General features: G+C 32.8%; 1 protein-coding gene across 1 annotated transcript in view; it reads left to right on the top strand.

The window, feature by feature from the left end:
• LOC149777567 (coiled-coil domain-containing protein 63-like) overlaps window positions 1-21049 on the top strand; it is an 86885-nt gene extending 65836 nt beyond the window's left edge. The window contains exons 8-10 of the mRNA XM_089940809.1: window positions 657-908; window positions 9048-9175; window positions 20572-21049. Coding sequence (XP_089796935.1) covers window positions 657-908; window positions 9048-9175; window positions 20572-20749 — 558 coding nt within the window. The 3' untranslated portion in view covers window positions 20750-21049. The remainder of the gene's footprint in view (window positions 1-656; window positions 909-9047; window positions 9176-20571) is intronic.
• Window positions 21050-26909: the final 5860 nt, after the last annotated feature.

Below are 26909 nucleotides of genomic sequence, written 5' to 3'. Positions count from 1 at the left end.
AAAGACACAGTGATCACATTCAGGAGGGCTCTCAGAACTCACTTATTTTGACTGCAAGAACAAACTTAAAGACTTAATAATGTTTCCTACCTTAAATAGTCTCAGCATGTTTTTTATTTTTTAATGTTTTTCTAATTTCATGGTATTTGTTTTTGTAATAATATTATTATATGTTTTTTATCGTATAGGTGTTGTCTAATGTTGTAAAGTGCTTAGAGCTTCTAAAGATTAGGTGCTATACAAAGTCCTCATTATTATTATTATTATCTGGCTTACATAGACATATACACTAATACCCATTATTTGGCTTACGTAGATATATACACTAATGCCCATTATCTGGCTTACATAGACATATACAATATTTGACTACCCCTGCCAGGTTGTACTTCCCTTGGAATTTTGAAAACGAAAAGCTTCAAGGATCAGGGGTCAAGCTATGAAATATAAGATTATCTGAGAAAATGTTGAGATTGTACTCATATTGTTATAAATGATAAAATGTTTTGAAGGGTTCAGGACTACTTGGCCAATCAGATCTTTGTTGGCTGCACTTTTTACACCAGCGAGTCCAGCATGACTTTTCTGCAAGATTTAACACTAAGTTAAAATATTCATGAAGCTGTTGCACAATAAAGATGTTCCTATCTTTTAAGATCAAAGGTGAAAAACTATCACAAGAAGCAGATGAAGCTGAGAAGAAGAATGCTGAAATTTGCAAAGTATTGGACCAGATCCTTGAAGGAGTGGCCTGTTTGTTTAGAGAAATTAATTGTGATGCAGTCACTATTAGAGACATGTTGGGTGCAGAGGAGGGTGTCACCAAGAAAAACATTTTGCAGTACATGGGTCTGATCGAGCAGAGAACGTTGGAACTGATGCAAATGAGGCAGTATATTTTAATGAAGGTATGATATAGTATGGAAGACGCATGATTGTATGCTACATTATGAAAGATACATGAACACATGATACAATATGGATGATACATGGACATATGATACAATATGGATGATACATGGACATATGATACAATATGGATGATACGTGAAGGTATGATACAATATAGAAGATACATGAAAGTATTGTACAATATGGAAGATATAAGAAGGTTTGATACAGTATGGAAGATACATGACGGTAATGATACAATGTGGAAGATACATGGAAGTATGATACAATATGGAAGATACATTAACATATGATACACAGGGAAGGTATATAAAGTCATAAATCAAGGAGGAAGATACATAAATCAGAAATCAAAATCACTTTTTTCAATAATATAGGAGTCCTGCCGAATTATACAAAATTATATTTATGATATACACAATTTGAATGCCACATTTTCTTTAATATACGTGGGGTATACTTTCTTGATTTACTTGTACAGTTATTTCCAAGTCATATTGTTTGAGCACATCTTTAATCTTCATAGTCCTTGTGTCTTCACCGTCTTCATCTAACGTTTTCAACATAATATAACACTGATTTGGATATCTATAATCCAGTAATTGCATAAATTTTATCCATTATTTTATACATCTTACAATATACGAAGTAAAGAGAGGAACTTACTGCATTCCACTATAGACACCCATTTATGTGCAGTATTTAAACAGAGATATCCCTTGCAAAATTGTAACTGCACTTACTCAACATCTTTTGAATATTCAAGTCACCAAATTTCAGCTCCATAAAATAATATTGGTTTAATCATCGAGTCCAATATTTTAATCATATCTTCGACATGGAATTGTCCAAACTGCTTTTGAAAAAAAAAATATTCATGTCACAGATTTTTTGGTTTGAGCAGTTAACATTTGTTTAGAAACAGAAATTTTCAACTTTGGTGTAAAAAATAATTCCATATATTTATAATAAGGCGCCTCAATTCGCTCTTCATTAAAATGTCTTGTTTCCATTCTCTTCAAATTTCCCCCTTCCTAAAAATCACTATATTTTTCTTGTTGAGGTTCGCTTACATGCCAGTTCTATCACAACAGCTTCATATAATATCTGTTTGTTGTTGCGCTAACTGTAATCTAACTGTAATCTATCCATCAGTTTACCTTATCATCTGTGTACATTAATGCAACTAGCTCTGCAGCATCAAGGTCATTTAAGATACACCAAAGTGGGTGGTATTACAAAAAAGCAGACAGATATAGCTCTACATTGATACCAAATAATCTGGACGTTGTACTACAAAATACTGAGGAAAAAACCTAATTTTTTTGTACCTGTTTTTTTTCCACCCAAAATTCACCTATGGTTGGAATCTGATTTTGTGTCCGTATTTTAGACGTTTTGGTCTCAGATGTAAGGCAGACCGGTCTGAACTGCACAGACAGGTGAACCTTCGCAGAAAGTAGGATAAGGTGGGCATTTGGAATAAAGAGTGGTCACGATACGAAAATGATGGGTCCATTAAACAAAAAAACAAAAAAGAAGAACTCCAACTTTTACCCTTCTGCTCATGTGTGAGCAAAATAGCCAATGGAAAACGATGTTTCTAATACAACTAGGCATTAGGCTAATGGAAAATCTGTTGAAAGTTGATGTATTAGGATGTATTTAGAAATAGCCCTCAAAATGTGTTTCCTACTCGCATTTCAGGCGAAAACGACAAAAACCTCCAGGGCTGAATGAGTTAAGGATGCATACAGTTTTCTTAGTATATTTATCACTGGGAGACTTTTGTGGATAAGTGATACCCACAGTTTTCTATGATCAGCTTTGTCAAGTGCCCTCCTAAAACCAACAAAAGGGCAATAAAATCTTCCCTTACTTTTAGTTAAGTATATGTTATCAATAGTGCTGTAACAAGATAACCAGGTAACAGACTGTAACAGAAGACTTTTGATGGTGATGAAAATACAGTGTTTATTTATGAATGATTCCATGAAGAAAAAGATACTATGTTTCATTCATGCACCAACAAAATCCAAATATTGCATATTTAAGAAAATATACATGAACCTGATAATGTATTGCGATTTATATGAAATGAAAACTGATATGCACAAAAAAACCTAAATAGTAAGAAGATACAATGATTAACGATTCAAAATGATTCCACACAAACAATGAAATATTTCAAGTTTTTACTCAAATAGTGAAATATGATGAGTTTTCATTCAAATATTGAAATATGATGAGTTTTCATTGAAATAGTGAAATATGCTATGAAACATTGGGACATATATCTTGCGGAGTTGAACACAAATCTGAAAGGTCTTCTCAGCCCCAACTCTCTGTAGAATGGTTGAGAAGCCACCACAAATGGTCTGCCCCTCCTGGTCTGCCTAAAAATCAATAGAATCTCTTGTTCTCTGCAGACCCATTGGTCCAGAAGCCTTGGTTCTTCACCATGTCATGACCTTTATCTTCTTCCAGGCCAATGTTACCCCGACAGCAGCACACTGGGTATAACACAACCCAAATTAGCACCATGACTATACAACACCTACAGTATGGTGCATATACAGAGATACAGCATAACTATCACTCTGTCCCTCCTTCACTCCTTCAGCACTACACTCTGTCTGAGCATTCAGCATTCATCATTCACCAGTCATTCACCATTCATCAGTTACCGACCATCAGTTAATCAATCAATCAATCACCAATCAAGATTCAGCTGAAACTACAATATCTGAATCCATGTACTACAAATGACACGGTCATGTACAACAGCACATAATGACGTTATGTACTGTAAACTTGAGTTGATTATTTTATACAAATTATATTATCAGGACTACTGTACAAGCTGATAATCAGGTTCATAAGTGAACCTGTATCTGACAAGAATCTTATAGTACTTAATGTAACACATTCTCTTTCTTAATAAATACAACATTATTATGAATATAATCGTTCTATTAAATTACATACAGGTAAAATAGGAAACAGACCATAACATTGCATTAAATGACAGAAGTCAGAATTACCTAAAATACAAGATAAATATAGTGAAACAGTTATGTCCTATAATACAAATAGGAAAATAATATTTAACTCGCATACCTCTACAGTTGGAGATTTCGTGTCATAAAGTGGACTGCTCACTGACAAGACTTTTCATAATGTGTCGTTTAGATCTACGATGAGGTAATTTATGTACACGCCATGTAGCTATACACTGCCTGTGCACTCAAAGTATATTGGTTTTCCCATCATAAGCACTTTCTAATGCAGCATGGGATAAACCAAACTCACCATTTTGAAATAATATACGATATGTATAAACCACCCTCAGGTAATGCTGTACACAAAATCGAAACCCGAGTACATGTGTTTCATCCAAATAATAAATGAATGATAAATATATACAAGTCTGTGCTATATTTCTTTCTAAAACATGCTTCTGCTTCATCACTGAGATTATTTTCCTCTGCCCAAGAGTAAATAATTTCACTTAAAACATTTGTAAAAACCTTTCATGGTGTATTAATTATAAAGGTTCCCGCTGCTCCCACTTTTATACACAATAAAACCTGTGATGAAAAACCGTCCCTTCTGCCAACAAGAAACGGTCTCTTAAGACAGGTGGTCTATCATAACAGGTTTGAGCAAAAAGGCCAGTTTCCATGTCAAGTTTCAGAACATTTCAAGAAAAATAAGCACAGTCACTGTACATGGATTCTATTCTTTATTAATAGTTCTTGCTAAAATATGGTATGCATTCATCAGAAAACAAAATTATATAGCAATAAAGATATACTTTAACATTAAATTTGAAATCACATTTAATTTGAAGATCACTTGTACATGCATTAGCATATGAAATCATTTTTGATTTATTCCTTTTCCTTTATAACAACCTAAATTTGTTTTACCGACTTTTAAACCATTATTTTGCAAGTGGTTTGATCTTTTCACGTCTTTCAGTTACAATAATTTTTTCACCAGTGTTAAAATTTGTCTCTTTTTAGTTGGAGGTTCTTCCATTGTTATTAATTTTTGGTACTAGGTGTTACATTATGAGATCTCAGTTGTAATATTGACTGTAAAGACAGTTTTGACTAGGCTTTGGGAAAATTTGAATAATCTTTAATGTGCGTTGCATATCTTACATTTATGTAATAAAAAGAAACAGTTATCTCATCCAGAAAGAGAATCATTTTCTGAGAGACAAAAATCAATGGCTTAATTCAAAGAAGACGTGCAGGGCTAACTCTTTAAACAAAGTGTGTAGCTCATCGCACCAACTTTAATAGATGACAGCTTGGTCACTATAACATCCAGGGAAAAAACAAAACAACAAACATCACAAGCCTTTTACACTATCAGTTGAATCCCACAAATGATACTCACATGTTGGTTTAATAGACAAAGACCTTATTCACCCCCAGGCAATACAGATTAACTCTATGGGAACTTATGACATTGTACATTAGCCTGGTTTACTGACTAACTTCTGTCACTTTATATGAACTGGAAGCCAGTATCCTTTTTTAAAAATTTGTTCTCTTCATGTGTATTTTTGATCAGAACAATCTTTTCTATTCAAATAGTGGTTGTTACAAATGATTTCATAAAGGTCAGTGGTTTTTATCTCTGTTCTTGCGATATGGTTGTTTTTAGAGCTGGATGCTGGGTCCAACTCATACATATCGTTGGTAGCTATAATAAGGACGGGAACCAGGCTAAGTGCTGGGATACTCTGCAGGTAAAGTAGTCCCCCTCTTATAAGGCCACCCCTATTGCAGCTACGGGAATTGGCCTTATAATGAGGGTGGCCTTTCTTGAGAGGGATGACAAATGCGAATAGTATATACATATGAAAAAAGTCACAACTACTTTTAATTCTAAAACAATATTTTCATTTAAAAATCACATGCATGTTGTCAGATCAATGTGAAATCAACTGTTTCAGCATTTTTAAAGAATTTTTCGAATAACCATTGATATAGTTGTAAAACTGTCTTTATAATAATGTTACAGATCACATCATCTGTCACCAGCAGACACTTAAATACAGTACGGATGTTACTAAGAATTCTTATGCTTGAAACATTTATCCAGTGTCAATTGTCCCATGCTTTCTGCAGCTTTTATCTTTCTTTTTAAGAATGTCTTGTGTCCGAAGAATTGTTTCCCTATCATTCACGATATTATTTATCTGAGTCTTTCCAACATCAAATTTTTCTGCAAGGATCCTTGAACTCTTTCCCTTTTTGGTCAGTTGAATTACTTTCACTTTCTCTTCTAAACTGACAAGTTTTCTTTTCCTCGATGACATGTTGATCTTTTTGCAGTAACTTATTCTAATGTTGCCAACTACAAGAATGATAAAACAATTTTTCTGCGTTTAAACAAATTGCCATGTGTTTTTAAAGGAAGTGATCTTGTCACATGATTTGTTAGTCACAGTCTGGTATCCTATTTTTTTTATACATTTCTTTACACTAAGTGAGAGAAGCCAAAATGGCTTCAATATGAAAGATATACACTAGCTTCACATTTTGACAGCTACACCTCTCCCTTGATAACTTGCGCACAACAAGGTCTGCAAACATCGACCGCAATATAAGCAAGGCGCAAATTACTGAGGGACCTTTCCAAAATTTGAAAAAATCGCTTTGTCATTAGGAAAACCGTGGGGGGGGGGGGGCGACATTAGGGAACTGGGCTGTTTATTGACTGAATCCTCATTTTACAATCACTTCAAAAATAATTTTTAATAACATGCTTTTTCTAATGAAATTGTTTGTTATTCTGTTTAAATAACATTTATTTTTAAAATTTCCAACAAATCAGTAGTCCATAAAGCAGGGAACTAGACTAACTGTTGGTACACCACCAAGCAAGATTCCTTTTTTTTCAAAATAACGCGGCATTTATTTCATGAGACAATCGTCTACATCAAAACTAAATTCTTGTATTGTTCAATTAGTACGATATTGATGTCGTGATTTCATTGGAAGTAAAAATAAAACTTCTTATCATCCTTGAGGACATCTCTAACTGCCAGTTCAAGAATTCTCTGAAACTCGCTTGCTGGGCCACAATGGACCGTATCTGTGAAATCAAACTCTTTATTTTACAAAGTATTCATTTCGCTTGGCTGACTTGTTATATTTGATCACAGTTATGAAAGAGTCATTTAATTTAAGGTAGTTTATATTACACACACAATAACATTTATAAGTGTTTGATTGATCAAATGAAGTGAGTTCACCCGACATACGATTGGGGCCGCTAGATTTTAAGTTTGTTGGATTTTCATGCCTTTTTACTTTTTTTTATATTCTACCTCCTTTATTTGATTCAAAAGACATAATTAATGTGATAATACAAAGGAGGCCAGCTTTTAATTCAGTGCAACAATATAACAAATACTTCCGGAAGTCAGTTATCAAAACACGGTTGGCACTTAATAAGGTTCTCAGAGAAACACTCGTGGACATAGCTGTTATGGTAGATTGATGCATTTTACATTTAATTTCAAGAGGACACATTGCATTTATGATGATTAAACTTAAAACGAACTAAAAGATAGAACTAGAACTCAAATTTCATTGATAAAAAAATTATTTAATTTGTATTTATTTATTAAAGTACTGCCTCCATTCGGCATCACATTTTCATTGAACAAAATTTCCTTACATATTGTTAATTGCAGTGTACTGGGAATGTCATTTGGAAAGAAAATGTTTAAAAAAAATATGACCTATTTTTAAATTTGATATTTCATAGTGTTGATTAAAATTTCCAGGTCCTATCTGAAGTTTTTGAGCGATACATCAAAGATTTTGTTACCAATTTTGATCGAGATTTTATTCAAGTTCAACAAATAGATAACAATTTATGGGAGTATTTAATGGTTTAAAAAATGGGATCCACGCCTGACCATGCATTATAAGTGGGTTCGCGAGTTATCATGATGCAAGTTATCGAGGGAGTGGTGTATATAATGTGACTGGATGGCACATCATGTCTGTGGTGTGATGCCCCAGTGCTTCTAGACATCACTATAAACTGACACACTGCAGACATCATAGTGATATGACTGAAAAATTGTTAAAGCTACATTAAAAATGCAAATCACACACACACAAAATTCAACATAACAATGCCAATAAATAGCAAGAGATAATAAGCAAACTAAACTGATTGTATAAAAAAATTAGTAAATTTCAGCATTTTACTTAAAAAATGTTTATGGGGGAAATTTTTTTTACTAAAGAATTCAGAAACAGACAATATGCAGGGAAATTTCTTGAGAATCCCGTTCTAGCAGCAAGTTAACATGTTGTATAGCAGACAATAAAACTACTTGTGGGACAACTTCTTGCAAAATTCGAAACTTGGATTAAAATGCATTATTATTTTAAGGTATACATTTCCATCTTTTATATAATATATTTATTTTATGATTCTAAAAGATGCAAAGTAAATAGGATTTTCTGGGTTGCAAGTTCAGATGGTCATGGAGTGGGCCTTCACGTTGATATTTAGAAATCACATTTTCATATGCAGTTAGGGTACAAATGTGGGATATTTTTGTATACTTTGTGAATATCACTTCCTTCATAAAAGGACAATCATTCTTTCTTGATACAAATTGGATATTTGACCATAACATGTGATATAATGTTTACAGGAATGTCGTATCATTACACAGAATTACCCAACACACAGAATTGGCCGACATGGTGGTATATATATACTTCAATATTGGTGACAGAGACCTTCAGTACACAGAAATGACTGACAGCATTGTGTGTGTGTGTGTGTGTATATATATATATATATATATATATATATATATATATATATATATTTATATACACCACATACATTAAAAATAACATAGCATTTAAAGTGTTGATATCAGTACTATTGGTATATTAAATTGTGATCTGCCTATGGCACTATAATACGCATTTTCATGAGCATCTGCAGTTGATTCTATATCAATAATCAATTTCGACACATTAATCACTAGTGACGTATCAAAATAATGATAAAAGTATTAATAATCCCTGTTTTCTAAATGAATTTAATATGGTACACATTTTCATCACTTGTTACAGAAACAACCTCCTATAGTGCCAGAGAAGAAGGACAACAAGCAACAGCAGATGTCCACTGCTGTACGACAGGAGCAAAACAAATATGGAGTTCAGCATCCTACCATTTCCATCATACCTCCAAGCACACAGTATGTACTGTTTCAGAATTTACTGTACCAGAAATAAACTATAGTACAACTCACATAGCTCATGTATGTGCTCCAAGTTTCTTTTTGAAACTATAGGTGTCATTAAAGTAATTCCATTTTTCAGTCAGTACAAACAGACGGCCTGTGTGTAATTTGTTATGAAAATACTTGATATCAGAATGGGAAATAAGCTTGTTTTAGATTAGAATTCAGGTTACAGTGACCCATCTACATGTATTTGAAAAATCCACCAGTACAATTTATTTCCTGTCTTTAGGTCATTTGATGAAATATGAGTAACTCATGTTTTATGATCTTCATCTTGTATTAATTAGTTCATTAAACAATAATTGAATATTGACTGATGAAAAAAAGAAATGGAGACATATTAGAAATTGTTCCTAACAGCCATGGCACCAGATTTTCACAAAATGTTTGCAGGCATCAAAGTCATGCCCCAGTTCAAAGCAATTGTAACAGTCCTCCCTAGCTTGTCCGGTTTGCTGAAAGTATTGGTCTCTGTCATGTCATTGATTAATGTATTTGATTTTGCGTATTTGAGCATTATTTAATTGGGGCATTTAAAGGTAATACAGCAGTAATAAATGCCACTGTTCAGTATGGGTGTTAATGCTTTTTCAGCAGAAATCAACTGTGCAAACACGAGTGAATGCTTATTATCATCTTTCACTCAATCTGTTTCATAGCTAAAATCATCCTGAAAAGTATGAGTTGATTATCACTTGGTATTTTCACAGGATTATGATAACAAATAATAACAAAGAGAACTAATTTGAATGTTCACTTCATCATGTCGAGTATGACCTGCTGTTACATACAGGTGGTGCTGCTATTTTGATGGATGTCATAAATTCCAGAATGACATCTATGTGCTCCACCCATACTGATGTGCTTCACAAGTCAGACTCTGTCAGCCAGTTCTGATATTAGTATTTCTGGACTTTGCTTGTTTTGCTGATAGCTTGTTGCTTCCTAAATCATAGGAAATGGATTTTGACATTTTCCATTCAAAAATGAATCACACTATTCTGGACGACAGAAATAATCATGCATTGAGTATTATATATAGAGTAAAGCTTTACTGCAAAGAAACATTGCCACTGTTCACAGACATGACAGTAATATTTAATATAAATGGGTTCAACATTCTCGTGAAAGGTTTTGATGTGTAATCAACTTTTGCTCTTCACATACATCTCTTGGATGTACCTATAACTTGAAACAAATTGGGTTCTTCCACTTTGTGAACTTTTTATATGCAAATTAGCCTTATGGGTTGCCGCAACATCAGTCTTCAAAGGACTTAATATATTACCCTATTCTCTGCCAATTGAGCTTGATGGAGGACTATTAAGCATTAATACATGCTACAGGGTGCAGGCTTCATGGATGACTATTTAGCATTAATACATGCTACAGGCTACAGGCTTCATGGATGACTATTTAGCATTAATACATGCTACAGGCTACAGGCTTCATGGATGACTATTTAGCATTAATACATGCTACAGGCTACAGGCTTATTGGAGGACTATTTAGCATTAATACATGCTACAGGGTACAGGCTTCATGAAGGACTATTTAGCATTAATACATGCTACAGGGTACAGGCTTCATGAAGGACTATTTAGCATTAATACATGCTACAGGGTAGTGAGGCCATAATTGATGTGAGGTGTATTTAGCATGACACTGTTATGGTAGATATGCAAAATTATCGCTGTTCTTATGTATTCAGTTAAAACAATTAGAAGCAAAATTCTTGCTATCTTTTTTTTTAGTTGTAATTATATACATTTATATTTAGGTTAATATAGCAACTGACTAGTCATTTTGTAGCAATACACAGAATTGAATCCATACTGTTTTCTTGTGGCTAGACATCACAAATAAATAAATTAATAAATACATAGTAGCAAAGACTCTTCAGCTCAGTTTGGTGCTTATTTCCCAATGGTCAGACAAGGTCACTACATTCTCCTCTTTTCAAAGCCATGAACACACACACACACATACATATATATATATATATATATATATATATATATATATATATATATATATATATATATATATATATATATATGAATGATTACCATGCCTTTATACATGATAATCTGTGTCCATACCAGTCAGTAGTGTTTGGTTATTAGTAGTCTGATTACCCTGTCTTTATACACTTTAATCTGTGTCCATACCAGTCAGTGGTGTTTGATGACTAATATAGTCTGATTACCCTACCTTTATACATTATAATCTGTGTCGATACCAGTCAGTGGTGTTTGGTTATTAGTAGTCTGATTACCCTGCCTTTATACACTTTAATCTGTGTTTATACCAGTCAGTAGTGTTTGGTTACTAGTACAGTCTGATTACCCTACCTTTATACATTATAATCTGTGTCCATACCAGTCAGTGGTGTTTGGTGACTAATATAGTCTGATTATCCTACCTTTATACATTATAATCTGTGTTCATACCAGTCAGTGGTGTTTGGTTATTAGTAGTCTGATTACCCTGCCTTTATACACTTTAATCTCTGTCCATACAGTCAGTAGTGTTTGGTTATTGGTACAGTCTGATTACCCTGCCTTTATACACTTTAATCTGTGTTCATACCAGTCAGTAGTGTTTGGTTACTAGTACAGTCTGATTACCCTACCTTTATACATTATAATCTGTGTCCATACCGGTCAGTAGTGTTTGGTTATTAGTAGTCTGATTACCCTACCTTTATACACTATAATATGTGTCCATACCAGTCAGTGGTGTTTGGTTACTAGTACAGTCTGATTACCCTGCCTTTATACACTATAATCTGTGTCCATACCAGTCAGAAGTGTTTGGTTATTAGTATAGTCTGATTACCCTGCCTTTATACACTATAATCTGTGTCAATACCAGTCAGTGGTGTTTGGTTATTAGTACAGTCTGATTACCCTGCCTTTATACACTTTAATTTGTGTCCATACCAGTCAGTGGTGTTTGGTTATTAGTACAGTCTCGATACCCATACTTGTGCATAGCATATGTGAAAATTCATTTAAAGTGCCTTAGTAATTTGGCAATTCAGAAAAGACAGAAATTATGGCATGAGTGATGCAAAGCTAAATATGGGGTAAGATGGTTGACAATTCAACATTTTAAATGCATTGACGCTGTTAGGACTGTTGAAACTAGGGACTTGTGCCAGCTTGCAGCTTCAGTTCAGTTTTGGAATACGAGACATTAAATAGAAGTACAGTGTATTTAGTTTTATCAGTCTGTGCTACCAAACCATTGTCAATGATATTGTGATCTGAGTTTCTTACTTTGTTGTTGTAGGGTTTAATGCCATTTTTCAGCACACGATAGGCTATACATGGCGGCCAGTATTAATGGTGGAGGAAGAACCCGGGAAAAGCCCGGAAAGAACCACCGACCCACGAGAAGCTACTGGCAAGTTTTCTCACATACCCACATTAGCCGAATCCGAGACTCGAACCCACACAGACAGAGGTGAGATGGCAATGATCCGTAACGGAGAGCGCTTTAGACCACTCGGCCACTCGGGGCCCCTTCTTACTTTGTAATGTTTTCTATCATCTTGCAATATACAGGATTTTACTCTACTTGCCTTTGCATGATATAACTTTCAAAGTGTTGCTGAGCTGTAAAACACCTTATCCAAACCATAATAAGAATTATTGATCTTATTTGAGTAATTTTCAAAGTGTATTTTTCTTTCGACACTTAATTAAAATAATTTACTCTTGGTCTATAAGTTATCATATCATAAATACTTAAAATGTATGTACATTTACTGACCAGTTCCAAATCAAATATGGGAGTTTGTAATGAAAACAAAACATTTCACCTTATAGTATTCAGGTGTATATTAAAATAAAATACAATTATAAAACGAGTCCAACTGCACATTGCACAGACCCAGCTCTGCCATCGCTTTTGTGCTGGCAGATCTGGGTCTGTGTGGGATGTTAGGAAGTAATCGGTGGAACAAACAGCATAGACCCTGATACGCATGCACATTATGCTATAACAGATCAGGATCTTTGTTTTCAGTTTTACTTAACTTGTAAGCGACTATATACAGTTATCATTGTCGATGTAGAAAATTTCTTTATTGTTGCTACTTTTATCCATTTTACACAAAATTATATTGGGTTGATGAAAATCCTTTCAATTTGACACGAAATACACAAAAATTATATTGGGTTGATGAAAATCCTTTTAATGTGAGATACACAAAATTATATTGGGTTGATGAAAATCCTTTTAATGTGAGATACACAAAATTATATTGAGTTGATGAAAATCCTTTTAATGTGAGATACACAAAATTATATTGAGTTGATGAAAATCCTTTTAATTTTGAGATACACAAAATTATATTGAGTTGATGAAAATCCTTTTAATTTGAGATACACATATTGAGTTGATGAAAATCCTTTTAATGTGAGATACACAAAACTATATTGAGCTGATGAAAATCCTTTTAATGTGAGATACACAAAATTATATTGAGTTGATGAAAATCCTTTTAATTTGAGATACACAAAATTATATTGAGTTGATGAAAATCCTTTTAATTTTGAGATACACAAAATTATATTGAGTTGATGAAAATCCTTTTAATTTGAGATACACATATTGAGTTGATGAAAATCCTTTCGATTTGACATGAAATACACAAAATTATATTGAGTTGATGAAAATCCTTTTAATTTGAGATACGCAAAATTATATTGAGTTGTTGAAAATCATTTTAATTTGAGATACACAAAATTATATTGAATTGATGAAAATCCTTTCTAATTGACATGAAATACAAAAATATATTGGGTTGATGAAAATCCTTTTGATTTGACATGAAATGCAAAAATTATATTGAGTTGATGAAAATCCTTTTAATAAGATGCACAGAATTATATTGAGTTGATGAAAATCCTTTTAATTTGAGATAAACAAAATTATATTGAATTGATGAAAATCCTTTCGATTTGACATGAAATACACAAAAATTATATTGGGTTGATGAAAATTCTTTTAATTTGAGATAAACAAAATTATATTGAATTGATGAAAATCCTTTCGATTTGACATGAAATACACAAAAATTATATTGGGTTGATGAAAATCCTTTTAATTTGAGATAAACAAAATTATATTGAATTGATGAAAATCCTTTTAATTTGAGATAAACAAAATTATATTGAATTGATGAAAATCCTTTCGATTTGACATGAAATACACAAAAATTACATTGGTTGATGAAAATCCTTTCGATTTGACATGAAATACACAAAATTATATTGAGTTGATAAAAATCCTTTTAATTTGAGATACACAAAATTATACTGAGTTGATGGAAAATCCTTTCGATTTGACATGAAATACAAAAATTATATTAGGTTGATGAAGATCCTTTCGATTTGACATGAAATACACAAAAATGACATTGGGTTGATGAAAATCCTTTCGATTTGACATGAAATACACAGAATTATATTGAGTTGATAAAAATCCTTTTAATTTGAGATACACAAAAATTATATTGAGTTGATGAAAATCCTTTCGATTTGACATGAAATACACAAAAATTATATTGAGTTGATGAAAATCCTTTTAATTTGAGATATACATATTGAGTTGATGAAATTCCTTTCGATATGACGTGAAATACACAAATTATATTGAGTTGATGAAAATTCTTTTAATTTGAGATACACAAAATAATATTGAGTTGATGAAAATCCTTTTAATTTGAGATACACAAAATTATATTGAATTGATGAAAATCCTTTCGATTTGACTTGAAATACAAAAATTATATTGGGTTGATGAAAATCCTTTTGATTTGACATGAAATACACAAATTTTATTGGGTTGATGAAAATCCTTTTAATTTGAGATACACAAAGTTATAATGAGTTGATGAAAATCCTTTTAATTTGAGATATAAATATTGAGTTGATGAAAATCCTTTCGATATGACATGAAATACACAAAATTATATTGGGTTGATTAAAGTTCTTTTGATTTGAAGTGAAATATCCCATTTTTACGTTTCACATATAGGAGTAAATCCTTTTGATTTGAAGTGAAATATTCCTTTTTTCTTTTTACCTTTTACAAGTAGGAGTGAATCTATTTGATTTGAAGTAAAATATCCATTTTTACCTTTCACATGTAGGAGTAAATCGTTTTGATTTGAAGTGAAATATCCCATTGTTACCTTTCACATGAGTTCAAGCAGAAATGAACTCAGTTTTGGACAAGGTCAAGTCCAGCATACAATGTTACATTACAATAGCATGTAATGAAATAAAATTTTTTTAAAAGCTAACAAACAATTAAATGAAATATACATAACAATATGTACATTAACATGTAGAGAACAAAATCTCTTCGTAGGAAAAAAGATTAGAGCTCAAAAATCATATTGTAAACATATTTTAAATATAGTGCAACACTTACACCATGATGTGAACTGGTGCAGCATGTATTTGTTTTTAGCTCCACCCTCACCCCTCCCCCTAACTCCCTTGGGGTTTTGTGAGAAGTTTGAAGGTAAAATAAACCAAATGTATGATTACTACCAAAACTTTGAATATTCCTGAGTAAAATTTTGTTACACTGCCTCCCAGATACTTATGATGGGTGGGTGGGTGAATCATAGCTTGGGCAACAATCACTCAGAATGAAGACGAACAGTGCAAACTGCATAACATAACATTTATTAACATATAACACTAATATTATATACAGTCTCTTAAGCACTACTCTCATGATGATAATGGAATAATAAGATTAATAAAAACTAATTTCAATCCCATTATTCAGTTCTCTCTTTTCTATTGTTCAGTTCTGTTGTTTCATTGTAACTGGAACTCAACCAATGTCCAGTTTTAAATCTTGTATCTTGTATATCACACGCAACAGATTTGCAGCAAGAATTTTTCACACTTTATCATCCATAAGTCACTGGAATATATATGTATCTAACACAAATTATCGTCTATACATGGCCACAATTAATTATTATTTTCTTGCTCTATAATTCAACACAGTACCTTTGCTTTCCATGATCACATTTCAGACTTTCACTTACACTGGCCAGAACATGCAGCTATGTCTGTCCTGTGGATTCCACTGGCCTTACATCTCTAACTGGCTCTCTATCTCTGCTTTATTTTCCCAAACATATCAATATATGCATGAAACATGCTTTTCTTCAGTGCATGGTTATCTTGCAGGAACACATGCTTCCTTACACTCCCAGTGTTAGAATTACTCAGTGAGTAGATTCTATTTTCACTCTTGGCACATACTACACTAAAATTGTCAATTATATGGATTTGTGTGACACAAATTTTCAGACAGATTTTGGATTTCCCCACTGGGTGTGTGCCAGGAATGGGAATGTGGATATGGGCATCATGAGATTCAGAAATTAACTTGTTTCAAATAAGGTCAACCATAATGTACCAGATGAAAACTTGTGATGAGTAGAACATTGCAATTTACAGAAGAATTTTCAGCCTGGGCCCTGAGGCCTGAGTTAGAGACCACAAACCCCATCTTGATCAGCTGTATTATGACATGGATTTGTGGAGGAAGAGACGCTATTGCATGAATATAATAGACTCAAAGAATGAACATGGAATCTGTCCAACTCCTCACTCTATAACTGTATATCTACATGACAAGGCAAAAATATGTCTAAATGCTTTGCTTGTTTTGGTTTTGTAGAGAAGATGAAGAACAGATTTACATGACAAGACAAGAATATGTCTAAATGCTTTGCTTGTTTTGTAGAGAAGATGAAGAACAGATTTACATGACAAGGCAAAAATATGTCTAAATGCTTTGCTTGTTTTGTAGAGAAGATGAAGAACAGATCTACATGACAAGACAAGAATATGTCTAAATGCTTTGCTTGTTTTGTAGAGAAGATGAAGAACAGATCTACATGACAAGACAAAAATATGTCTAAATGCTTTGCTTGTTTTGGTTTTGTAGAGAAGATGAAGAACAAATCTACATGACAAGGCAAAAATATGTCAATGCTTTGCTTGTTTTGGTTTTGTAGAGAAGATGAAGAACAGATCTACATAACAAGACAAGAATATGTCTAAATGCTTTGCTTGTTTTGTAGAGAAGATGAAGAACAGATCTACATGAAAGACAAAAATATGTCTAAATGCTTTGCTTGTTTTGGTTTTGTAGAGAAGATGAAGAACAAATCTACATGACAAGGCAAAAATATGTCAATGCTTTGCTTGTTTTGGTTTTGTAGAGAAGATGAAGAACAGATCTACATAACAAGACAAGAATAAGTCTAAATGCTTTGCTTGTTTTGTAGAGAAGATGAAGAACAGATCTACATGAAAGACAAAAATATGTCTAAATGCTTTGCTTGTTTTGGTTTTGTAGAGAAGATGAAGAACAAATCTACATGACAAGGCAAAACTATGTCAATGCTTTGCTTGTTTTGGTTTTGTAGAGAAGATAAAGAACAGATCTACATGACAAGACAAGAATATGTCTAAATGCTTTGCTTGTTTTGTAGAGAAGATGAAGAACAGATCTACACGACAAGACAAGAATATGTCTAAATGCTTTGCTTGTTTTGTAGAGAAGATGAAGAACAGATTTACATGACAAGACAAGAATATGTCTAAATGCTTTGCTTGTTTTGTAGAGAAGATGAAGAACAGATTTACATGACAAGACAAGAATATGTCTAAATGGTTTGCTTGTTTTGTAGAGAAGATGAAGAACAGATCTACATGACAAGACAAAAATATGTCTAAATGCTTTGCTTGTTTTGGTTTTGTAGAGAAGATGAAGAACAGATCTACATGACAAGACAAGAATATGTCTAAATGCTTTGCTTGTTTTGTAAAGATGAAGAACAGATCTACATGACAAGAATATGTCTAAATGCTTTGCTTGTTTTGTAGAGAAGATGAAGAACAGATCTACATGACAAGACAAGAATATGTCTAAATGCTTTGCTTGTTTTGTAGAGAAGATGAAGAACAGATTTACATGACAAGACAAGAATATGTCTAAATGGTTTGCTTGTTTTGTAGAGAAGATGAAGAACAGATCTACATGACAAGACAAAAATATGTCTAAATGCTTTGCTTGTTTTGGTTTTGTAGAGAAGATGAAGAACAGATCTACATGACAAGACAAGAATATGCCTAAATGCTTTGCTTGTTTTGTAGAGAAGATGAAGAACAGATCTACATGACAAGACAAAAATATGTCTAAATGCTTTGCTTGTTTTGGTTTTGTAGAGAAGATGAAGAACAGATCTACATAACAAGACAAGAATATGTCTAAATGCTTTGCTTGTTTTGTAGAGAAGATGAAGAACAGATCTACATGACAATACAAGAATATGTCTAAATGGTTTGCTTGTTTTGTAGAGAAGATAAAGAACAGATCTACATGACAAGAGAAGAATATGTCTAAATGCTTTGCTTGTTTTGTAGAGAAGATGAAGAACAGATTTACATGACAAGACAAAAATATGTCTAAATGGTTTGCTTGTTTTGTAGAGAAGATAAAGAACAGATCTACATGACAAGACAAGAATATGTCTAAATGCTTTGCTTGTTTTGTAGAGAAGATAAAGAACAGATCTACATGACAAGACAAGAATATGTCTAAATGCTTTGCTTGTTTTGTAGAGAAGATGAAGAACAGATCTACATGACAAGACAAGAATATGCCTAAATGCTTTGCTTGTTTTGTAGAGAAGATGAAGAACAGATCTACATGACAAGACAAAAATATGTCTAAATGCTTTGCTTGTTTTGGTTTTGTAGAGAAGATGAAGAACAGATCTACATGACAAGACAAGAATATGTCTAAATGCTTTGCTTGTTTTGTAGAGAAGATGAAGAACAGATCTACATGACAAGACAAAAATATGTCTAAATGCTTTGCTTGTTTTGGTTTTGTAGAGAAGATGAAGAACAGATCTACATAACAAGACAAGAATATGTCTAAATGCTTTGCTTGTTTTGTAGAGAAGATGAAGAACAGATTTACATGACAAGACAAAAATATGTCTAAATGCTTTGCTTGTTTTGGTTTTGTAGAGAAGATGAAGAACAGATCTACATAACAAGACAAGAATATGTCTAAATGCTTTGCTTGTTTTGTAGAGAAGATGAAGAACAGATTTACATGACAATACAAGAATATGTCTAAATGGTTTGCTTGTTTTGTAGAGAAGATAAAGAACAGATCTACATGACAAGACAAGAATATGTCTAAATGCTTTGCTTGTTTTGTAGAGAAGATGAAGAACAGATTTACATGACAAGACAAAAATATGTCTAAATGCTTTGCTTGTTTTGTAGAGAAGATGAAGAACAGATCTACATGACAAGACAAGAATATGTCTAAATGCTTTGCTTGTTTTGTAGAGAAGATGAAGAACAGATTTACATGACAATACAAGAATATGTCTAAATGGTTTGCTTGTTTTGTAGAGAAGATAAAGAACAGATCTACATGACAAGACAAGAATATGTCTAAATGCTTTGCTTGTTTTGTAGAGAAGATGAAGAACAGATTTACATGACAAGACAAAAATATGTCTAAATGCTTTGCTTGTTTTGTAGAGAAGATGAAGAACAGATCTACATGACAAGACAAGAATATGTCTAAATGCTTTGCTTGTTTTGTAGAGAAGATGAAGAACAGATTTACATGACAATACAAGAATATGTCTAAATGGTTTGCTTGTTTTGTAGAGAAGATAAAGAACAGATCTACATGACAAGACAAGAATATGTCTAAATGCTTTGCTTGTTTTGTAGAGAAGATGAAGAACAGATTTACATGACAAGACAAAAATATGTCTAAATGCTTTGCTTGTTTTGTAGAGAAGATGAAGAACAGATCTACATGACAAGACAAGAATATGTCTAAATGCTTTGCTTGTTTTGTAGAGAAGATGAAGAACAGATTTACATGACAAGACAAAAATATGTCTAAATGCTTTGCTTGTTTTGTAGAGAAGATGAAGAACAGATCTACATAACAAGACAAGAATATGTCTAAATGCTTTGCTTGTTTTGTAGAGAAGATGAAGAACAGATCTACATAACAAGACAAGAATATGTCTAATTGGTTTGCTTGTTTTGTAGAGAAGATGAAGAACAGATCTACATGACAAGACAAGAATATGTCTAAATGCTTTGCTTGTTTTGTAGAGAAGATGAAGAACAGATCTACATAACAAGACAAGAATATGTCTAAATGCTTTGCTTGTTTTGGTTTTGTAGAGAAGATGAACAGATCCACATGACAAGACAAGAATATGTCTAAATGCTTTGCTTGTTTTGCAGAGAAGATGAAGAACAGATCATAGATATGGTTCATCAGGATCTTGATACGCGTCCAGTTACTGCAAGTGAACTCAGAACTCTGATTATGAAGAATATACCCCGATATATGGCACATCAGCAGCAGAAGTCAAAGAAACATCCAGTTGAGAAGCAGCGAAGCAAGTCCCCCACACATTGATGAGCAAATATAATTTTTTTTTGAAAAATGAATCCTGAAAGACTTATTTTGTCAATTAATTCATGAAGTGCCTCACAAATATGATCATTGTCTTCATTTTGCTTATATTTAAATTAATAAACTTCTTAAGAACATTAGAGTCCAAAAATTATTTTATAAATATTTTCTTTTGAAAAAAAGACTTATAATAGTACTCACATCAGGTCTATATGTCTCACTTCAAAGGTATTTTTAAAGCAAAGCATAAAATTTGTACATATATGTAACAGTATTGAAGCAATAAAACATTGATTACTCTAACACTGATTTTCTGGATTTTTCATTTGGAAAATAGCCACAGTGACACAGTGGTTAAGGTCTTGGAATCATGACCAGAAGGGTGTGGGTTGATTCCCATCATTGGGCCAGCCAGTATTAGCATCATTGACGTAGATTCAGCTAGTTTTATTTTGGTGGGGTTCAAGTGCTGTTTTTCAGCACATACATGGCAGCCAATATATTTGATAGAGTAAGGCTCTGGGAAGAAATACTAACCAATGGGAAGCTAATGTCAAACTTTCACACATTTATTGAGTCATTAAGGCTTGAACTCAGACAGACAGTGGTGAGATGTTTGAGTGACCAGTAAAGGAGAGTGCTTTAGACCACTCAGCTATCCTTGGCCCCCTGTATTGAAAAGCTGGATATTGCCATCATTTTATATAAATATATATACAATGATAATTGTCTTTGATGTCTGTGTCGTGATAATTGTCTTTGATGTCCATGTCATGATAATTGTCTTTGATGTCTGTGTCGTGATAATTGTCTTTGCTGTCCGTGTCATGATAATTGTCTTTGATGTCTGTGTTGTGATAAATGTCTTTTTTATGTCTGTGTCATGATAATTGCCATTGATGTATCATGACAATTCTTTGATATGTTTGCCTTTGATAGATGCACCATTATAGTATTTTTGATATTGTCACCATTATTTGATATGTGTACCACAAAAACTGTCTTTGACAGATGTCTCATGACAATTCTTTGATATATACCACATTGTCTTTGATAGATGTATCATAATAATTGTCTTTTATAGAATGTATGTATCATGATAATTATCTTTGATGTATATATCATGACAATGGTCTTTGATGTCTGTGTCATGATAATTGTCTCTTATGTCTGTGTCATGATAATTGTCTTTGATGTCTGTATTGTGATAATTGTCTTTGATGTCTGTATTGTGATAATTGTCTTTGATGGATGTATCATAATAATTGTCTTTCATAGGATATATACCATGATAATTATTTTTGATGTATGTATCATGACAATTGTCTTTGATGTCTGTGTCATGATAATTGTCTTTGATGTCTGTGTTGTGATCATTGTCGTTGACAGATGTATCATAATAATTGTCTTTCATAGGATATATCGGTATACCATGGTAATTATCTTTGATGTATGTATCATGATAATTGTCTTTGATGTCTGTGTCATGATAATTGTCTTTGATGTCTGTGTTGTGACAATTGTCTTTGATAAATGTATCATAATAATTGTCTTTCATAGGATATATACCATGATAATTATCTTTGATGTATGTATCATGACAATTCTTTGATATATGTACCACAAAAACTAAAATATATACAGGTCTATGTTTAGAAACAAACATTATTTGCAGCATTATGTAAATCCATTGTATGATTTGCGAAATTTGAACTAAACCTACTGTGTGTTTTCCTTTTCTTTATTTTTGTTAAATGTTCACTAAAAGTTTATTCAGGATACTAAAATGATTTAAAAACTTGTTTATTATGATATTCTACTTTATAATGGATGCACCTGGCATACGACAGTAAGTGAGGAGGATGTCTTTAAGATCCAGTAGGTAAAGTATTTTTCTCTGAGACTGGTACAAGTACTTTAAAGTTTTCCAATGTCGATGTGATCCATAGAAACAGAACTTGGACTCAGGGACACAGCAGTTTCCTTCAGAAATGTCGATGTGATCCATAGAAACAGAACTTGGACTCAGGGACACAGCAGTTTCCTTCAGAAATGTAGATGTACATTGAGTAGAATTGCAAATACCTTTCAGATCATGGTTTGTTTTGAATTCATCCATCTTTGGATATCTTGTGTGTAAGATTGGGCAGGTTAATGGTGTAAATAGTATATTCTTGATCAAATTTCATTATTGGATATATCAAATATAAGTACTTGCTTTAAACTCATCCATTACAATATACTTGGATGTATCAAACGTAAGTACTTGCTTCCATTACAATATACTTGGATATATCAAATGTAAATACTTGATTCCATTACAATATACTTGGATATATCAAACACAAGTACTTTCTTCCATTACAATATACTTGGATATATCAAATGTACATACCTTCTTCCATTACAATATAATTGGGACCCAGGGAAGGCACATTGAGTAGTCATCTATAGATTTTGTATCATCTTCATATGACCCGTTTTAGTAACCTGGCATGTTTTTTGAATAACCTCCCTTCCCTGGGTAACATGCATGTTAATATGGAACAGTCCTTATATTTAAGGGGGGGGGGCCCGGGGCATTTATACAAGCAGAATAATTAATAATCGGTGTATAGTATGGGGTAAGTATGCAAACATTAACATCACTAAGGTGGAATAAATATTTACCAAAACAAATCAAATCATACATGGTATAATGGCACAAAACACCAAACACATCCTTTCAAACAAGTACATGTACATTGATGTTGTTCTTGTCTAACAAAGTTACCCAGATGCTAAGCATAGGTCCAGACTTGCTTTTTTTTAATGTACTGGATAATTAAGGTCTACTTTGGTCTTTTAATGTGCCAGATAAAGGTCTACCTTGGTTTTTTGATGTACTGAATAAAGGTCTACTTTGGTCTTTTAATGTGCCAGATAAAGGTCTACTTTGGTCTTTTAATGTGCCAGATAAAGGTCTACCTTGGTTTTTTGATGTACTGAATAAAGGTCTACTTTGGTCTTTCAATGTGCCAGATAAAGGTCTACTTTGGTCTTTTAATGTGCCAGATAAAGGTCTACTTTGGTCATTATACTTATCATTTCAAGCAAATAATAGATACCTGTCAGAGAATTATGTGATTGCAGATCAAGCCTAAGTGTCACTCAAAGTTTACTTTTCTTCAGTCCAGGAAAATAGGTTTCATGTGGCAGTTGAATCTGTAGATTTGGTATTTAGTTGGAATATTCAGTAATTTACTTAATTACATACATTAGGCATATCTGTTGAGGCCAACTTGACAGAAGTTTGCCTCAGAGATCACTTTGGCATTCACACCATAAATTAACCTCAGTGTTAAAGCAGTTATATGGTCGATTTTTCATCCCTGCAGGCACACCCTAAATTAATCCCAGTACTAAAGTTCTTTATGTGGTCACTTTGGCATCAATCCATCCACACCTTAAATTAACTAAAGTGTTAAAGCTGTTTTTGCAGTCAATTTGGCATCGATCTATCTACACCATAATATGACCTTGGTGTTGAAACTGTTTATGTGGTCAGATTCTAAAGTACCCTTGGCCACAAAGTCATGTTGCTTGGCTTGTAGATACATCTTGATGTGTACATTTGCTAATTTACTAAAAGAACAGGGGCTGGCTGGCTGACATGAAATCCATGACCAGCTTCCTAATTGTCAGTATCAATATTTCTCACTGTTATTTATCATAATTTTACAGGGTGGATCACTGAAAATAATTCACTAGTGACTTATTGGTAATTGGACAGCTATTATATCTATGGATTTTTCCTGTTTGTCTTTGTTGCTTCATATCCAAGTTGAATTTGTATAGACTTATGATGCACTACATTAATAATTTAAAGTGTATTAATATTTTTCTGATGTCAGAAAATCAGTTCTCTATTTTTTGTAAAACTATTTGGCATCCTTTAAATTCAGTATTTTTCTAAGTGTACACATTTTTGGGGGTACCAATTTTTATGGCTTTTATGTTTGCTACAAACCTAAAATTTAAGAACCCTGTGAAGAGAGATTTTTCTGTGGAAATTATCTTTTTCCCCACTCCATGAATTTGCTTTCTCAGTAACTAATGCCAGGATAAATAACAAACCCACTTATAATGCAAGGCAGGTCTGAATCCCATTATTTTGTAGAAAGTGCCAAAATAATTTACTCATACTTGTTAAACATGAATAAAAATTGCAAATCAAAATTGGAAAATGAAACCCTGATATATTTGTTCATTTTATCCTTGAACATGGCAGCTAGTGTTTCCTCTTATAATAGGAAATCTTATATTTTGTTAGACTTTCTTCACAAAAAATAATTCTCAGTACACTGTAAATAACAATCTTTCAAAAAAATATAAATTAATGAAAATTTTACTAATGTGAAGAAAAAAGTTTAATAAATAGCAATGAAATAAGTGTTATCAAGTGAGATTTGTGTTTTAGTTGTATATTTTAATTTGCTTTCAGTGTAATTATTCATCATAAATGTGATATGTCCTTTTGTATTCAAACATGAAAATGTCAATCTACCTACACAGCTATGTCTGAAGGCAAATTTTCTTCCAACTGTGATTTGATCTCTGATTTGTACACATTTTGTTGTATTGTTATGCTCAATTAAAAGCAAATCTGCTTTGTATTATCACATTATGTCTGTTGCATTATATTAAATAAAGGAAATGGAATAAATAATGTTCAAAGGCACAAAATTCCCACCTAGGTAAGAGCTAGTGATAATGTTGTATGTTAGGTCATCTCACTTCAAGTGACCACTCAAAGTCTGCTATAAATATAAATATAACTGTGTAAATAACTACCGTAAATTATCCTAGTCATTCACAAATGTGACGAAAGATAGCAAGGCAACCCAATGAATTCAAAGCCTTGTTTGATATGGTTTATTAGAAGCAAGTTCCAAATTTTTAGGGAACTTGAAGTTACTGAATTGTTACTTTGCGATTGTTTTCAAGGATGAGCAGAAGTTTCACTGTTAATTCCAATGAAATCAGGCATCATTATTTCAGTGTCTAGCTGGGAAAACTTAATATTTATTCCTGATCTCTTGGTAAATTGTATCCTCACTTTTAGTAAAGTATGTTTTTGGACCCTGTTGTGTGCAAGTACTTAAGGTAGGTGTTCTGATCAAAATGTCATTGTTCATAAATTGATATTCAATTTTTTTTTAATAAATTCTTAGTAATTAGCGTGAAAGCTTGAAATTCATGTGACAGTGACCTCATTTGGTTGTGCAGCATTTGATAGTGTTCATGACAGAAATTTCCATCTTTATGTTGTATCGTTATAGTGGTGTGCATTTAAGTTTTCATACAATGTAATCAGCAACACAAGTGATAGTGAGGTCAGTGGTGTCTATTTAAGTTTTCATGCAATGTAATCAACAACACAAGTGATAGTGAGGTCAGTGGTGTGTATTTAAGTTTTCATGCAGTGTAATCAGCAACACAAGTGATCGTGAGGTCAGTGGTGTGTATATAAGTTTTCATGCAATGTAATCAACAACACAAGTGATAGTGAGGTCAGTGGTGTGTATATAAGTTTTCATGCACCATAATCAAGAACACAAGTGATAGTGAGATATTGGTGTGAATTTACGTTTTCATGCAGTGTAATCAGCAACACAAGTGATAGTGAGGTGATTAGTGTGTATTTAAGTTTTCATGCAGTGTAATCAGCAACACAAGTGAAAGTGAGGTCAGTGGTGTGTATATAAGTTTTCATGCAGTGTAATCAGCAACACAAGTGATAGTGAGATCAGTGGTGTGTATTTAAGTTTTCATGCAGTGTAATCAGCAACACAAGTGATAGTGAGGTTATTGGTGTGTATTTACATTCTCATGCAATGTAATCAAAACACAAGTGATAGTGAGGTCAGTGGTGTGCATATAAGTTTTCATGCAATTTAATCAGCAACACAAGTGATAGGTCAGTGGCGTGTATATTTGTTTTCATGCACCATAATCAAGAACACAAGTGATAGTGAGATATTGGTGTGAATTTACGTTTTCATGCAGTGTAATCAGCAACACAAGTGATAGTGAGGTGATTAGTGTGTATTTAAGTTTTCATGCAGTGTAATCAGCAACACAAGTGAAAGTGAGGTCAGTGGTGTGTATATAAGTTTTCATG

Source organism: Sinohyriopsis cumingii, chromosome 18 (genome assembly GCF_028554795.1).
Source record: "Sinohyriopsis cumingii isolate HCF-2022 chromosome 18, ASM2855479v2, whole genome shotgun sequence".
Lineage (NCBI taxonomy): Eukaryota > Metazoa > Mollusca > Bivalvia > Unionida > Unionidae > Sinohyriopsis > Sinohyriopsis cumingii.
This window is presented reverse-complemented; position numbering and strand designations above follow the sequence as displayed.